This window comes from Chiroxiphia lanceolata, chromosome 8, assembly GCF_009829145.1.
Source record: "Chiroxiphia lanceolata isolate bChiLan1 chromosome 8, bChiLan1.pri, whole genome shotgun sequence".
Lineage (NCBI taxonomy): Eukaryota > Metazoa > Chordata > Aves > Passeriformes > Pipridae > Chiroxiphia > Chiroxiphia lanceolata.
Genome location: NC_045644.1, coordinates 2,362,720 through 2,380,607, shown reverse-complemented (window position 1 = coordinate 2,380,607; position 17,888 = coordinate 2,362,720). Strand labels below are relative to the sequence as shown.

The 17,888-nt window shown below is 46.2% G+C and overlaps 1 protein-coding gene across 7 annotated transcripts in view; it reads left to right on the top strand.

Moving 5' to 3' along the window:
• The first annotated feature begins 1,846 nt into the window (after window positions 1-1,846).
• The window catches only part of FGFR2 (fibroblast growth factor receptor 2), an 84,175-nt gene continuing 68,133 nt past the window's right edge, over window positions 1,847-17,888 (top strand). For 5 of the 7 annotated variants that reach the window (XM_032694814.1, XM_032694813.1, XM_032694812.1 and 2 more), the window contains exons 1-2: window positions 4,739-4,757; window positions 6,966-7,222. In XM_032694814.1, the coding sequence (XP_032550705.1) occupies window positions 7,048-7,222 (175 nt within the window). In that variant the 5' untranslated portion in view covers window positions 4,739-4,757; window positions 6,966-7,047. Of the gene's footprint in view, window positions 2,296-3,035; window positions 3,131-4,738; window positions 4,758-6,965; window positions 7,223-17,888 lie in introns of those variants that run through there. The other 2 variants (XM_032694810.1, XM_032694811.1) reach the window with 2 other exon arrangements.

Genomic DNA, 17,888 nt, shown 5'->3' with positions numbered 1-17,888 from the left:
CTATTCACACTCTGCTGTGGAACCTCATTAATAGGCTTATTAGCCACACCATTCACGTGCAGGAGGGCTCACAGAAAAGATCCCAGCCACTTTGAGAGGAGGAGGAAAAAACTGTAAAGAGATTATGCTCTCATTCAGCAGCCTAACTGCTATGAAAGGCTCCCTGGGCCCACTGAGATCTCTTGAAGCCTAAATATGATGACAGAATTGATCCCCCCCCTCCCCTTTAATTCCAAACATGCTTCTGCTTTTCTCAGATTGAGGAGCTGGGCTGTTGTGGGCCACTTCAGGAGAATGTGGCTCATTTAAGAGAAAAGGCTGCTATTGATAGACTGCTATCTTTTCATCCCCAAAAAGAATAAATTCTGACAAGTGCTTCCAGACCTTGGAAATAGGTGTTCTGATTTTGTCATTTTTAGTGGAATGCTTCCTTTTCTTTCAGAGTATGCAAAGATATCGATGAATGGGGAAAGGTATTGCAGCTTCCTGTGCCGGACAATAATTTATGTGAGAATGTGTTAACAATGTTTTCAATGGGCGATGGACATGCCCAGAGCTGGGAAAATTGGATCTTGACTGTGACATCTCAGCTTCTCAATTAGAACGTTCAGATGTCTGTCGCTTAAGGAACAAAAAAATATTAAACCTGTGTCTCTAATCAATTACAAATTTGTCTGCTGTCCCTCATAAAGCCTGAAGTACTGGCGGGAAAATACTTTCTGGGAGGTAAGTACATATTCTACAGAAAACTTGTTTTCAAGTTTTTTGGTGTCTGGGAGAGTGTAAATAGAGTTACATTATGCTGTGTGGCCACAGTCCTTGAAAATCCCCTTGATCAATATTGCACACAATTTATAAAATGTACAGTAGAGCTATGCTTAAAGAAAGTAACATTAAATTGATCAACACTGATTTAATTTGAGGCAACCACCACTTATTGATTTTGTTGTCAAGTTGATTCTGCAAGCATTACGCAGACTCCATATTCAAAACCTTTTAGTTGATGGTATCTAAAGCAAATGTTTTATTAAGCAAAGATCAGGCTAAGCTATATTGAATTTTGAATACACGTATTATGCAGTTTTAAATCTGTGTGTCCAGGTAAATGATGTTTACCTAACTTTTCGACAACTTTTCCCGTTTGGGCACCACACAGACAGGTATTAAAGGTGCACTGTCAGATAAATTCACAGGGCAGTTGGAATCGGGCTTTGGACTGAGAGGCTGCTGAGGGTGATTTTTGGAGCGGACGTTATCCAGCCATCCTCTAGAGCTGGAATCGGCCACAGGCCAGCCAGAAACACCCTAGGAGAGGTTTTGGGGAAGGCTGTTGAGCTGGTACCATTTTAGTGTGAGGATGCAGACGCTGCCCAGTGTCGGACTGTCGGTGCCACAGCCCGGGCTCAACCACTCCGGCGGGACGTGCCGCGCTCCCCGTCTTTTCTTTCCAACCCATTGGAAAACTCCTGAGTGGAGCGACCGTGCGGGAGCCGCGCTCCCCTCCAGCCCTGCGGTCCCTGCGGGATGCGCTGCCCCGCTCCCCGGGGGAGGCAGCGGCCGGAGCGGGGGGTTCCCTGTTCCCCTCCTGCCCCTCCTCGGTCCCGCTGAGCCCCCCGTGTCCCCGCCTGGGCGGCACCGGCCACCCCCGTGCGGGGTATCCGCGACCCCCGGGCGGGGTGCGGGACTGGGAGAGGAGCCGATCCCGCACCTCCCCGGGCCGGGCGGGCGAGTGCGGGGGAAGGGGCTCGGCGGCGATTGGCAGAGCCCGGCAGCGCCGTCCAGGAAACGGCTCGGGTTGCAGCGGGGGGAGTGACCGGGGGAGGAGGAAGGAGCCGGAGGAGTGCGCCGAGAGGGGGAAAGGGGGGAGAGTGAGCCCACCTCCCACCCGAGGGGGCTGTCGGCGTGACAAAGCTGCGGCGGCTCGGGGCGGGCGGCTGGATGGAGCGGAGCGGGACCCGCGGCGCGGAGCTCGGCGATGCCCGCGCGGGGGAGGAGGCGGCTGCTGGCGCCGGGCACGGCGGGCTCGCCCCTCTGAGGCGGTAGCCGCTGCGGCCGAGCGAGGGGACGGGACGGGACGGGGCGCCGGGCCGGCTCCTGCCTCGCCTCGCCGCCCTCCTGCCTCCCTCATCCCGCGGGGGATGCGCCCCGCTGCGCCGCTGCGGGATCGCCAGCCGGGGCCGCCCGACGAGTGACCGCGGCCGCGAAGGAGTTTCCCCCCCGTCCCGGGAGCCGCCGCTCGGCACCGAGCCCCAGCCCCGCGGAGCCGACCCTGCCCGCCCAGCGCTCCCGCCGCAGGTAAGGGCAGAGGAGGAGGAGGAGGACGAGGGCTGGGGGTCCTGCCGCTCTCTCGGCGCCCTGTGCCCGCAGCAGCGCTCGGACGGCCGGAGCGGGGCCTCGCTCCTGGTGCCCGCCGGCCTCGGGCAGGGATGTGCCCGTGCGGGGCTCGGGGGTCCCCCGGGCAGGGATGTGCCCGTGCGGGGCTCGGGGGTCCCCCGGGCAGGGATGTGCCCGTGCGGGGCTCGGGGGTCCCCCGGGCAGGGATGTGCCCGTTCGGGGCTCGGGGGTCCCCCGGGCAGGGATGTGCCCGTGCGGGGCTCGGGGGTCCCCCGGGCAGGGATGTGCCCGTGCGGGGCTCGGGGGTCCCCCGGGCAGGGATGTGCCCGTGCGGGGCTCGGGGGTCCCCCGGGCAGGGATGTGCCCGTGCGGGGCTCGGGGGTCCCCCGGGCAGGGATGTGCCCGTGCGGGGCTCGGGGGTCCCCCGGGCAGGGATGTGCCCGTGCGGGGCTCGGGGGTCCCCCGGGCAGGGATGTGCCCGTGCGGGGCTCGGGGGTCCCCCGGGCAGGGATGTGCCCGTGCGGGGCTCGGGGGTCCCCCGGGCAGGGATGTGCCCGTGCGGGACTCGCCTGTCCCCGGGGCTCGGGGGTCCCCGGGCGGGCTGTGCCGGTGCGGGGCTCCGTTGCCCCAGTGGGGCTAGGTGTGGGTTTGTCCGTCACTTGGTCGCCACTGCGGTGCGCGGGGAAGCCCGAGCAGCACCGCTGTTTCCCTGCCTTCCCCCTGCCCGTTCCCGCTGGGGGCACGGGTGTCTCTGGGGATGGTGACAGCAGGACGGGCAGCAGGGGCTGAGAGAGAGGTACCGCCCGGAGCAGCCCGTCCTTGCCCCCAGTGCTGCCGGAGCGGGGCCACGGGGTAGAACCGCCCCGCTTGAGAAAAGGGGGGAGAGAAATCTTCAATGAAATATATATTTAAATGCAAAACGGCCCCTTCGAACTGGGACTCATTATGCGTTTGGTGTGAAACGCTATCAACATTTAAAACTTCATTGTCTCCTTTGTACCAAATCCCTGTAAATCTTCCACTAGCCTTTTCTCATTTTCATCTGAAAAGCCTGTTTGGGCTGAATAGACAGCAATCAGCAGCCTCTGGACTTCTCTCTCTCTCTCTGGAATGTCAATTAAAATGCAGATTTCCACCCCCCCCATCTCTTGGTGGCAAAAGACTTGAGAAAAACAGGATAGTAGTCCTGGAAAGCAAATGAAAGAAGTTCAAACAATGAAAAAGTACTGAAGCTGCCAGCCGGTTCCCATTAGTCCTCCAGAATTAATGTTTAATAGCTGTGATGCGCAGATTTACTCGGAGGCTGAACTGTGATGAAGAGTCCTGTTAGATATATATGTGCGGGTATATGTATATATATTTATGGTCTTGCGTATTTCTATCAGTTTCTGTCAATACACGGTTCCCGTGTCAGTAGTATTGTGTATACGGTGTATGTGTGAAGCTTTAAAGTTTTGTCTGCCTTGATTTTTCTGATGAAGTTCTTGGGCTTTACAGGGCGCTTGAGGTTTCTTTGTGGAGGGAAGGTCCATATTTCATTCAGATTTTGCTATTCCCTGCCTAACAGGGAAAGATGCTGAAAAGTTATACGGAAAGCAATGTATTGATTTGGTTAACATACTCTACAAATTGTGCTCTCCCTGGGGAGTGATAAACATCTTATAAACAACAATGGAAGTAGATTAAAAAGAACACTGAGCATTGAATTTAATTAATGCCACTGCTGAACAAGTACTACTTGTTTGTGTGTGCGAGTGTGTTTAAACTGAAGTACAGCTTGGAGGAATTTGGTTGGGCTCCCAAACCAGTCTGCTTTCCCATGCTTGTCAGTTTGGCAGAGAAAATTTGGGCAGGTATGTGACGAGGTGAAAATTGAGTTGATGAGCGAGTGGCAAGGAGAGCCATCAATCATTGGGGGCTGACAACTCCTCCCCAAAGTGTAGGCTGAGAAGAGAGACAGAGTTCCCTTTCAAGGGGAAAAATAAACACTACGTGTGGCTTTCACTGAGTCTGAGACTCCAGGAGGGATTATGGTATTGTAGTCAGGAAGCCAGAATTGTGGAGGCCAAAAAGCATGCTGGGGCTGTGTTCCAAACATTGAGATAGAGGTACATAATTATCCAGCACAGGAGGTCTTTCCAGAGACTCGTCCCCCAGCAACTGTGGCAATTAAACTATGAAAAGAATTTGGATTTTCATCTTCGTCGGACTTCACTTCTTTTGGGGAAGGGCAATCCTCGAACCCTGGTCACTGCTGTGGTGGTAGAAAGTGGCTTGGCTCCATGGATGGGTCCAGAGCTCTGATTTTTGCTTTGCTGCACGTTTGCAAGCTGCGATTTTGAGTGTTCTGCTGCCCTGTGGATGAAGAGTCCCTTCTTTGTGCTGGCGGATGTTCAGGTGCAGAAGCCAGCAAAAATCTTCAGGTGAGGAGACGCGTGGCCAAGTAGGCTTGTGCTGCACTTAAGGATTTGGGATGAGGGTAGGAACCATAAACATGCTTTCAGTGGCATTTTGTGTAGTCTGAAAATCTGAAACAGCAGCAATCTCGGTGGAACTAAAGCTACTGGAGTCTAGAATATATGCTTGCGTTCTGGTATGTTTTCTTTTTGCAAAATTATGATTGAATTTTGCATTTATAGGCATAGTCTTTTAAGCAGAGTTTACAGGATGATGTATGGAAATTAAATCAGCATTACATCCAGCCTGTTAATTAGGGGTTTCTACCCGCTTTACAGCTGCATAAACTGAGCTGCAGAGCCGTGGCTGCCAGACGGGTGGGGCGGGAGGTTGAGCTGGGTGGCAGCATCCAGGGGGGCTGCTCTGCTCCTTCCCCAGGCACAGACGGGTCCCAGAGACAGAGCTCCCTTCAGCTCTACACCTGCTCTGTGCTTATTTGGAGAAGGGCTCGGCAAGCTCTTTGCAAATGTTTATGCAGTGGTCTGGTGGTGTTTTCACTGGTGATTTAATAGTAGTTGCTAGCTTGTGGTCTGGGATGCTCGTTCTGTGCTAAAATCTCCCAAAGCAGGGAGAGAGCTTTGAGGTGATATCAGCTGAGGTGAAAAAAGCTTGCCCTGAAGTATCAGGGGTTCACCTGGAATACCGTGTATTAATTATTTTCCCCAGGTGCCTTATTTTTGTCATCTAAAATCTGTTACTGCTGACTCCAGAAGTTACTCTATATAGTACCCAAGATAAAAGATGCCTCAACAGCACTCCTGTCCTTAGTGCTGTGAGCTTTTTATGTAGCAGACTAATAAAATCTGAATCAACTATTTAATGGTTGGCTTTTTAAGGGGAGAATATTTGTCCCTGTTTCTGTATGCTGAGGTACCGTACCATACCATACCATCCAAATGACAGGGAGTTTGGAGAAGTTTGACTTTATCTCTGCATTCCCTGCCTTTTTAAATCCTTAAGCGTGAGGTCGTGAGGGAAAAAGAGGTTTTCTGTTATTTTTCCCTTCAAGCCAAGTGCTCTCTAAGTTTCAGTTGGGTTTCATCACATCTAAGATGAATCATTGACCAGATGAGAGCAATTGCTGCAGTTACTTGTTTTATCCATCTACTGAGCTTTACCATCTTTTATTTTTGAAGCGGAAAATCGGGTCTAATTTTCTGGTTGAGCTGTTAAATCACCCTGTGAGGAGGATGCTCTTCTGACCCTCACCTGGCATCGTAGTCTGGTGGCAACAGGGTCTCCTGAAGGGAGTGCCAGATAATTTTCTACCAGTTCTCTCTCCCATCAGCCCATGCCTGGGTTACCAGTTGACTCCATTAATTGAAATTAGTTTTGCTGTGAATAAAACAGACTGTTGAAAAACATATATATCAATAAGCGTCATTGAGAGAGGGAGAAAAGAAATGTTTGTCCACACAGCTTGGCATGTATGGATGGAAAATGATGCTGGGCAGGTCTCCCATGAAACTGCAGTCTGTACCATACTTCATACAGATTTTAATTGCCTGTAATGTGGTGCAGTGAACCAGTGTGACTGTGAAGATAAGAGCCTTTCACTTGTTTGGGACTCTTGGCTTTAAAAGGACATTGAACGGAGTCAGGAGAAGGTACATCCATAGGGGAGCTGGAAGTCCTGTGGTGAAATAAAGTTTTACAGGTTTTCCAGGTCTAAGGAGTATATTTTTCAACTGTTTTTCTTGTGGAAAATTACCGAATTCCTGTAAATTCAGCTGGCTGCAGAACCGCCTAGGTGAAGGAATGAAAAACAAGGCAAACTTACATAAACCTTCAAACAATAACAAGAACATCATTTGTATAATTGTGGTAATTTTGTAGCATTACAGGTTATGTGCCTGCACATGTGTGCGCCTCTCGGTTTTTTTAAAACCTGTATGTTTTTCTGTCAGTAAAATAGCTCTCTAAATATGTGCTGAGAAGTGATTTTGTGAAAACAAGGAGGACTTGGTTACGCCTCAGGTGATGATGGAAACTGCTAACAGAAGATGAAAAGTCACTCACTTTTCACATATTCTTGAAGCTGGAAAACTATTTTTCCCCGTCCTCCTCCTCCCCTCCCTCTCACCTCAGCTCTCTGTTCGAGGCTTTATGAAGTTTTTTGGTCTGTGTTGTGAGATGTTTCTGCTGACAGTGTGAAATCTCTCTCCTCCCCACAGCAGCCGCCGTCGTTCCAAGGGAGGAGGCACTACCCTGGCCGAAGGCACGGCTTTCTCTCCATGCTTCTCTAGAGGTGCTCAGATGGGATTAAAGTCCACATGGAGATATGGAAATGGACCAAGAATTTACTCTAAAAAGATGGTCAGCTGGGATTCAGGTTGCCTTATCTGCCTGGTGGTGGTCACCATGGTTGGACTTTGCCTGGCTCGACCTTCATTTAATTTAGTTGTTGAAGACACCACGGTGGAACCCGAAGGTAAATCACTCTAGAACCCTTAATTCTTTAAAAGGAGTTAATTTTAAATGCTTGAACGTCTGAAACAGAAGTCAGCATCATCTGTGCTTGGGTAAATCCAAGGCAAGTAACAGATGAGCCCTCGAGAGTCGTGGGTTTTGACTCTCCCTTCTCTCACATGGGCTGTGTTTGTACAAGCACTCGTTTGTTTGTTCTTTTATGCAAGCAAGTGGTGTCAGTGATTTCACTTGGGACTGTCATCACGTTGTATAATCAAAGTGCATGGCTGGAAGTTTTCAGGAATGGTTCTTTAAGGAAACCAGCCTGTTGCACTTCCATACGTGTTCCGTGTTGCTGCCTCGAGGAACGAAGCGGATGAGTGGCTGCGTGTCTTTGTCATTGTCTTCACCTGAGAAGTCCAAAGGACTTAGTTTTTGGCCTGAGTGTTTAGTTTTGCCAGGCACTCTGCAGAAATGCAGCTTTGGTGGTGTCTGCCCTTAGAACAAGTTTCTCTCTTGCTGTTCATATCCAAGCACGGTCGGTGCCACGTGTGGATTGCAAGTCCTGAAAGTGTAAATGCTGAGATCTGAATAGCAAGGGCTTGAGTTTTTTACTGTCAAAGGCTAATTGAGACCTTCACGTTGGAAGAGGTGTTTGGATAAAATCTCCTGTTTTGAGCCTGCACCTGTTGGCATGTTCTTCTAGGTTGATCTGTTCCTCAAGCTTTGCAAAGTGGTTTTCTCTTCTGAAGGAGTAGGGAAGGGCTGCTTTTTTATTGTCGTGAGCTGATTGTGTCTAAGAATGTTTTTTTTTTCTGGTGTTGTGCTGCATCTTTGCTGCTCTCTGAGCACCTGGGGGGGAGCAAGTGAGGCTTCTTTCATAAGGTTATATCTGTCTTTTGGGAAGTGATTACAGTTCTAATAACTCTCCAGCTGATATAGTGGTCTACAGAGCATTTCTGGTCTGACAGGCTTGCTGGAGAGAATTTGGCCTTTACACGTTCCACTGCTCATGTCCACGAATACAGCTTTGTTTTTATTTAATATATTTTCACACAAAACTTACTTGTTTCTATCCCCTGCCTCTAAAAATAGGCATCACCAGCTAACACATTTTTGGAGACCGTTCCAAGTACATTTTTATTGATGGCAGGGGATGAACTATTTAGAGATGATGAGCCCTCTTCCCTAGCAAGCATTCCTGAAAAAAACTCATAAAGTATAGCAATACTGTCATCTGTCAGCCATGGAGATTGTTGATAGCAAAGATTTTTTTTTTTTTTCTTTTGAAGGTAACTTGAGAATTTAAAAAAAAAAAAGCCCAACTCTCACCACCACTTGCTGTATGATTTGTTAATTGAACATCTGGTGCCTTTTTGGCTTTTCAGGGGAATGACAAAATCATGAATAATTCTGGTTTCAGACTAGCTTTGTAGTGAGGTCCCCTAGTTTTAGGGTTAAGTTAGAAAGAATGTGATTGCAGAATTGGTGGAGTATTTTATGGCAAGAAGAGTAATATTTTTTGAATGATGCCTGATAATTTTTCAACTCTTCAGTGAAAGAATAGATTTTATTGTCTTAGAAAGCACATTTTAAAAATATATGTTTCTTCCACAGTGAATATGGAGGGGGTGGAATCTGGGTTTTATCAAAGAGTAAATTGTTAAAAGGGATTTAAAGCTTCTTCCCTGGGCAGGAATGTTACTGACATGAAACAATTTTAGATGTGAGAACCCAAATCATTACCAGAAATAAGAAAAAAAAATCAGAAAGCACTTCTAAGTTAATGGCATAATAAGAGCTTTTATGCTGCAGAATACAGGGAATTGTGTGGGATTTATATCTGAGATTTGGGAAATAAAACCTCCTTTATGTGCTTTGTTAAGCCCCTTTAAAAAAATCAAAACAAAACCAAGTTTTTACACAATCACCTTCTCTGGGTTCTATCACTGCCACCCACAAGCTCTTCAAGCCAAAACTAAAAAAAAAAAAAACCCTTCAAATAATCTCTTCAAAGACAAAGCAGACTTCTCTTTTAATTTAGTAAATGCCAAAACATTTTGGCCACAGCTAATCTGGGGGGCCAGGTGCTCTAATAATGTAAATTTTCTGTGGGGCTGCTGACTGTGCAGTCATTAGAGCTATGACATTTCATACCAGCTGAGAAGGTCAGCAAGGCCATGACCTTTGGTGACACATGTTGATCTGTTCCTGAGTCTTCCTTTTTTTTTTTCTTTTTTTAGTATGTTAGATGCTTTTATTGTTATTGTTTATTGTCTTAGTGACTCAGAATATTGGAAAAGCTGTTTGCAACATTAACAAGAATTGAGATGGTGGCTTTTTGTTCCTTAGGTTGTAACAGAGAATATACCTTTTCTCAGATAAACGTAACTTTAGGGATATTTGCAATCATTTTCTTCAGAGTCTCTGTTTAAGTATGTGTTTTATTATAAGCAGTATTTATCTAATAGGGCAATCAGCTGCATGGATAAGTGCAGGACATGTGCAAGATGTTGTCATGCCTCAAGGTACTTTTGGTTGTATTCAGTCAATCTTGAATAAATAAATATCCATCTGTGACCACTGGATATCACTCTGGTCCATATGAAGGTATTTACACTGAGAATGGCACACTGAGCCACTGTGACTGATAATCTTGGTGCTGATATCGTGGGTGCTCACTGAGGGCTGGACCCTGGGTGTGGTGGGTCTCAGTGTGGTGCTTTTTTCCTTCAGCAGAGGTGGTAAAACACGAGGCTGTTCCTCAGTGTGAGCAGAAGCAGGACCTGTAGGAGTTACTGTGGGCACTGTCAGCCGTCAAGCTGTGTCTTGCATCACCTGTTTACATACATGTTTTTTGTCCTGGGGAGCATAAAGACTTTCTGCTTTTAAGACTTAGACATAAATCCATCTCAGTGTGTACAAAGGAGCCATTCTGTGTGTCTCTGTGTGTGCCCAGGCTGTGGGGACCTTTGATGATAGCCAGCATTTCACAAGGGCTCTGACCGCACACATAGGCTGAAGGGTTACTTTGTGAACTGAATAATTAGTTTAGACATATATTTGATAAATAGCAAGCTCTCCCTTGACCTTCCCTTGCCCAGGCTGTGTGTTATCGTTCTGCTGGGGAGCTAATTTGGTCTCTTCCCCCCCCCCCCACGTGCAGTGCCTTGACACTGTCCTTGGAGCACCCACTTGGTGGAGTGACATTGTGTTTCGGTTCTTTTAATTTAGGTCATATTTCAGAAGATTAATTTAAGCTTTCCACAAGGCTATTTCCGTGTCCTGTGAAAAACACGATGGTTCAAAATGGCCTTAGATTTGTGTTTTGGAGCAGGAGGGAAGGAGAGAGAGAGCTCCTTTAGTGGGTGACAGAGTGTTTATGGTGGGGTCCAGAGCGAGTAACAACTTGTTATTTGGGTTTTGACTTGCTCACAGACACTTTCTGGCTTTAAACAACATACAAATATAAACACGTTCAGCGCAGTAGCTTCCTTTTTGTTAAAATGCTGGATAATATGAGCAAAATACCTTAATTTCTGTCAAATGTTTGCAGTGCTTAAAGATGAACGTCACCTGTGGCCGCAGTGGTCAGCACAGTCCACTTGGAGATCCCTTTTAGCCACTGTGAGCTGCCTGGATGAGGGTGTGGGATTTTAGGAGCGGGCAGGGCTGCAGCATGTGGAGGAGGGATGTGGTGATGGGATGTCCCCTCTCCCACGAGCAGCAGGGTGCTCTCCATCCTGGGGTGCCCCTGTGGGTCCTCTCCAGCCAGTACCACGCTGCTGACAGGTGACCCTACACAGCCATCATCTTCCATGGACAGAGGCAGTGTAGAAGCACCAGGATGCTGCTTCCAATTTGGTAGGAAAAAATAAAGCAAATAGTTCACTCAGGGTTTCCTTGTTACTGTTGTGTTTTGGCTTTTTTTTTTTTTTTTTTTTTTAACAAGAACAGCGGCTTTGATATCTGCAAGTCAAATTAACAATTAAAGCCAACTCTGATTCTCTGATTTAGCTAATCAGTTTTATCTTTTGACTTTATTTTACTTTTAATTTCATTTTAAGGAAGGGCAATTATCAAAGCCCATTAGGGAGGAATGTGACATCCCCACAGCTTCGGGTGAGGGCTGGATGCCCTTTCAGGGATCTGGTTCAGTAAGTTATTTGGCCCAGTACAGGATTTGCCAGCTGAGGTTCTGGGGAGTCGTACAAGCAGCCGGATTAAATCAGTTTTAATGTGTCCATTCTGTGTTTAAAATATGCAGTGCTTTAGCAGGGCCATGGTCTTGAGCTGCAAACTAATTGGGCATGGGTAGGGTTGTTATTTACAGTCGGTGTTGATGAGACACTGGGAGCTGGTGTGTTGGTGTGGCTACTACTTTGCAAAGGAGCAGAAATAATTGCATGTTTTGTGTTTATCTGCCATACAGTCACAGCTTTTTGAAGGGGTACAAAAATTATTAACTTTTAGTAATTTGATTCCTTTAGTGATTTTTTTTTTTGATTTCTTTTTTTTTGAGCCAGAAGATTTTCAAAGATGCTGAGTTGTGAGGGTTTTTTTATCCTTTTTTTTTTTTTTTCAACCACTTGTATGGATAAAACCCCAAACCAGCGGCTGACTCCAACCAGTGCATAGTTTCCTAATTTTAAAATAGTTCTTCCTTGGCAGAGAACTTGCCACAAGTTTCAGGCCATAGTAACTTTTTTTTTTTTTTATAGCCAAGTTACAAACCTTTGAAAGCAGAATTTGCCATGAAAATGCTGACATTTCCACTTATGCAAGGTTGTGTGCTCATGAGATGATGGACAATAGTCCATAGTGATGTTTTAATAATATAACACAGCTCTTAGTGAGTATATTTCTATATCCAACTCCCCAGCTTCAGTAGAAATGATCACTTGGCTTTAAACAAAAACATTCAAAGATTAGTATTTTCTTAGAATTAATATTTAGTTTAGGATCAGATGGGAATGCAGGAAAAATAGTTAACTATCCATTTTTCTATTGGAAGCATCAGATTTTTAAGTGTTAAACATTTTGAGAGTCCTCAAGGTTGAAGCTTTACAGTGGAACAGAGACTTTGTTCGAAGCAACGCTCCTGAGCAGTATAAATCCATGTTTTTAGAAGAACCATCACCCACTTAAGCAAGTTACATCTTGCCTACTTGTAATAGCACACCTGGTTTGACTAGAAGAGAAAATTTATTTCAGCGTAGTTAAAGAAGTGCAAAATTCAGGCTGAAAAGACTCCAAAACATGAAATGACGAGAGATCTAGAGTTTTGCACCAGTGTGACTGAGGGTTTGGTTCCCCAGTGGCAGTGGGACACGCTGTGCTCCTCCATCCCAGCTGGACAAGTGGGAGCATCCTCTGCAGAGTTGTCAGGACATGCTGCTTGTGTTACTGGGGGTGGTGGGAAACGGGGCAATGCTTGGTTTGGCGTGGGGCCTGCCAGTGTAAAATCATCCTCACAGCAATTTGGGAGCTGATTTGAAACTCAGACCTTTGAGTTCTGGTTCAGCACATTGCAATGTGTGCCTGTAGTGGTTCCTGGGAGTTTTTGGCACAGCGTGCTGCCCGACTCAGAGATGCCGTCTTGCAGTACCGGGGACTAAACTGACTTCTGAGCTGATTGAAAGAGAAGTTGGAGCAACTTTGTAGGAGTCGAATCTTAAATAAAGACCAGATTTTCAAGAGAGCAGCAGCCAACAGCTCCTGTTGTAATTACGAAACGTGCGCTGGGTGTGCTGAGCTGTTCTGGGAGTTTGGCCCTTCGGGTTTCAATCGCAGTCGAGAGCGTCAGCAAATCTGCGTTGGCATTTGCTCCTTGGGGACTGTGCTTCCCAACAAGGGTAGTTGCAAAACAAGATGTTCAGTAAGAGGAGTGGATTTTTTAATGTGGATTTTTTTTTTTTTTTTTTTTTTACTTTTAAAACCAGCTTATAATTCAGAAACCAATGAAGTACGTCTCCAGGTCGTCCTTTCCCATCTCTTAATTATCACTCCTGGTTTTCTTGTGCTGTTTTGCTTGGTTGGTTTGGTTGGTTTTGTTTCCAAAAAAACCTTTTTTTTTTTTTTTTTTTTTTAGGGGTTTGTTTTTCCTGGACTTCTGAGTACTAGAGTAGTCAGCACCTGATATAGGGATGTGTCTTATGGGCTTCACTTTCTGCTGGTTCAGGTTTTTCTACTGCTTGTCACCACACAAATGGCATTACCTGTATCGATGGAAGGGACAGAAAGCTGAATTCTATGGTGCTGCTTCATGTGCTTGCCATGCTGTTATTGTTTTAATTGTATTTTTGAAGTGGCTGTAAGTGAAAGCATTTGGTGAACCTCAGCGAAGCTGAGGAGTTGAGATCTGACCTACTTTCATTCCCCTCCTCACACGCCGTTGCAAGTTGTGTGTAATTATTGCTTTTCCTCCCCCGCCAAAGAACTGGCTCATCAGTTTGGGACATTACCCTGTGTCTAGCAAAGTGCCTTACAGTACCAAAGCCACAAGAACAGGGAAGAAGGGAAAATTCCTTTGTTCCGAGGGAACAGCTTGCATTTCTGAGGGTTTACTGGAAGGGACAGTGTGCTGGAGGACTGGAAGGGAGAGAAACAAGGATGAGAAGCTGGCTGGGGAGGAGAAAAATCTATCTTTTCACGAGTTCCTATTTGGAAAGGAGTTTTGTGGCACAGTAGTTATTACCTCAGGCTTTCTCCCAGGGGGCTTGTGGCTGTTTCTGAGTGGGGTTGGGGTGGGATGCTGTGGCTGGGAGTGCCTTGGTGGGCTGCACTGACCAGGGCAAGTCTGCAGGTTAAATTAGGGTTGTATGGACAGAACTTGATCAGAGCACTGCGTGACAACTTGGTTTTCAAGAATAATAAAAAATAGTGGGGTAGAAAAACTCTGTGAGGTTCATGCTGTGCTTCCTTTAGGATGGGCTGTATGGATGGGTGAGCTGCTGGCAGGACCTGCTGCTGGGCAGCAAGGAGAGCCTGCCTTCGTGAGACTGGCTTTGCAAGTTTGTACAGTGCCCTGCTCAGTGTCTCAGTGTTGCAATATTTAATTTGTTTCAAGGAAAGTAATAAGACTTCTAATTCTGATTGCCACCCAGCAGTTCTTAAAAATAATTTTAAGACCCCAGTTCGGATTTTGAGTCGTGCTTGAGCTTGGTTCTGTTTGATCATGGAAAAATAATCCTGTTTAGATACTACAGTGGTGAAGTACCCAGATTTCTCTGATATTGTTTACTCAGCAGGGTAGCACAGGTATTTCAGAGGTGCAGGATTAACGTGGAGCCTCTCTAATAAATCTGCAGTGAAGCACTGCTCAGTAATAGCCCTTCTCCTAACAATTCAGAAGCGTTTGAACAATCTTCCATTAGTGTGACAAAGTGCCCAGGAGCCACTGCTACCGTCAGGAGTGACAGAGGTGTCTGCAGGTTAAAATTAAGCGTTGTGTAAATGGTTGTGTTCCACCTGGAAGGGCACAGAGCCAGCCTGGCTTTTCACTTCGGGGCTTGTTGTGCTGCTCTTTTCCCCCACTGGAGACTACCCTCCATGTGGAGCTGGACTTAAACAAGTTACGATGCCTTTTGCCTAAATATTGCTAAAAGGCAGCCTGGTATGCCTTGAAGCTTCAAAGTATTTGGAGAATATTCCATGGTTTATGTGTGCTGTGGATAAGACTTTCAAAAGTGCTAAGGGGATGTTTCGGGGATATTGTTTCCAGTGACTTTTTTTTTTTTTTTCAAATCCTGCTTTAGGAAGTGGGGGAAGATGAATTTCAGGGGAACAGGCAAGATGAGACTTCCAGATGAGCTGCTAAAATTAAGGGGATTTGTATAGTCAAGTAAAAATGGGACCGTGTACAAAAGAAACAACTGCTGACTTGCTTGTAGGGAATCTGAAGAGAAGTTCTCTGCCTCCAGAACTAACACTGCAACACTGAATTGTGCAATTTTTAACCTCACGGTCGTAATTTATTTCTTTTGCACGTTGAGCAGTAATAGTCTTGAGTGTGGCCTCTGGCAAACCTGGAAGAAAAAGGTTGTGTTTTTATGTTTGGATTTATGCTATGTTCTGTTATGGTTTTATGTTGCTCATGAAATGCAAATAAAGAACCTCAAAAAAAGCTATGGATTGGAGTAGATGCAAGAAAATTATAACCCAAGAAAAACCCTTTGCGACCAAATATACGTGCTCATACATTTTCCCAAGGCTGTATATCTTATTATGGAGCCTTTCCCAAGCAGACTGTAAAGCTGGGTTGAACAATGGGACTTGGTTAAGTTACTCTGCTGGTTGGTTATGTGCAGAATATAGTCAAGGAGATTTGAAGTTTTGCTGCTGCTGAAAGAAACGATGAGAAAATGGTCCTGGTTTTGAATTCTACTTTTACGAGAGGGAAGATTGATTTATTTTTTTTTTTTTCAGCTTTTCATTTGAGGTTCTGGCAAAAGGTGATACATTTCCCCTTTGTATTGTATAATAGATTACATGAGAAGACTCTTCTGTAATGAGTTTGAGGAGTAGTTAATTATTTTTGAGATTGGGTTACATGTGTGTTAGGTTTTTATTGTACTCCCCAGTTCTCTTAAAACAGAGACTCTATTACTTTAGGCAGGTGGTGGAGTTTGACTTGAACAGAAGTAGTCAAGGTTTGGTGCCTGGAACCAGAAGTTCAGATCCTGAAGGTGGCCTGTAGTTCCTCATCATCCTGATGAAATGATAAAAGGCAGCACAATAACGTCAGGGGGTTTAGTGTGGCCTCAGGGTTGGGGGTGTTCTTTCCCTCCATGGTTGCCCAGTCTTTGTGCAGAAGTCATCCTGGTGCTTTCCTGTTTCTTGCTCTGTCCCATATCTGGGGAGATAAATCCTGTGGTGACTGCTGTGTAAAGAAGTCTTGGTCCTGTCAGGAGCAGACCGTGAGGAACGGGGACAAGCAGGAAGAAATCGCGGGGCAGTTCCCAGCAGCAGGAGGTGGCCTCGCTGGTCTCTCTGCTGTTTACTTTGAACTTGGCATGCTCCGAGTCTTCCCTGGCTTGGCTTCCAGAAGCACAAAGCACACAGCCAAGCCCACGAGCATGTGATACTTGGCATTTTTGACGCACGTTGCGCGGTTGTGCAGCCATAACTCAACGATCCCATCTATAAAGGCAGGTAGGAGCAAGCAGGCTACAAGCTGGAGGAATTTTTAATCTCTGCACGAAGCCTTGACAAGTACCATTTCTTTCTCTCTCTCTGAGAAGGAGTCCTCTTCCTTTAACCACGAGAGGGCTGAGTGAGGCACATCAACCCAACTGCTTGGCAGCCATCAAAGCCAGGCTGAAACAGTTCATGTACCTCACCCTATGTCAACCAACATAACAGGGTTATGAGGTTTACTCCCACTTAAGAGGTTTACTCCCACTGCCCTCTTCTGCTGAGTGCAGTGGGCCCATGTGGCTGTAGCCAGGACTAAATACTGCTTGGGGGTAGCCACCTCAAGGAGTAGCAGTTTTGTAGTTGCTCCTCTGCCAAGGAGCATGACACAAGGCAGATGGATGTAATCACGTGGGGATCATTTTTGGGTGCGTATGCAGAGGGTTTTTTTTTTTTTTTCTTGGCCAGGGGATCCTGCAAGTGGCAAAATGCTTTGCTGCTCACCAGAACTTTTTATTTTTCTAAGTCTTCAAAGCTTAGGAAAACAAGTTATAGTGCAGTGTAATATTTTCCCTTACCCGTGATGACATTGGCAAGTTATTGCAATTGGAGGAGATTCACTTTTTTTTAATGAGCTTGGTATATGTAGCACTCAATAGGAGTTGACATGATGCTGGAGGTCCAAGCTCTAGCAGGTCAGTGTGGCTGGAAGCTCTACACTCGCTGGAGCACCAGGCATGTGTGATGTGGCAACTTTGTTTTGCAAATGTTCACTTCCAGGGGAAGAGGATTATTCCCATTCGTTCGTTTTTTTTCTGTCTGGTTTCATCTCTTTACCCATCATATGACTAGCTCCTTATTCTATAAGGATAACAAGATTAAAGACAATACCAGGAAAAATTTATTTTGGAGAACCTGGCACTTTGTTTTGTGGAAGTTGCTGCTTTCACAAAGAGAAGCCCAGGAGCTTGTGTTAAAGAAACAGGTGAGGACTTAGAATCTACCACATGTTGATGTTTGGAGCTATCATGGATAGCTCTTTGATGCTTTGTGTTTGAAGTTTTTCTGCAAAGCCTAAATGCTTTTCATCAGATTTGAACAATTAATGTTTCTATACATGGGAGGGGGGAAAATGATTCCTGCTCTTCGTGGTCTTGTTCAGGGACAAGGGATTCTTAAAAAAAGAATAAAATCATTTAGTTGTTTAATGTTACAGGAGGAACTGTAGCAATTTGGAAAGTATTTTATCAGAACAGAGACTTCCTGACAGTGCCTGGCGGAGGCAGAGCTGGGCAGAGCTGGCAGCTAATGACGGAAACACAGCACAAATAGGACAGCAGGAATCCAGTGACTTTGGAGCAGCAGATGGAGGACTTGCAAACACTGCTTTGTCCCCCTTTGTGTGAGGAGACGGGCTTAGCCTTTGTGGCTTTGGTTTGCTGTTGGCTAATGGAAGATAGTCACCATGGCCAGGAATGACTCTTTGCATTTTTAAACTGGTGGCCGTGCCTTTTACAATCTGAGTTTGTCATCTTCTTGTCAGAAGAGGACAT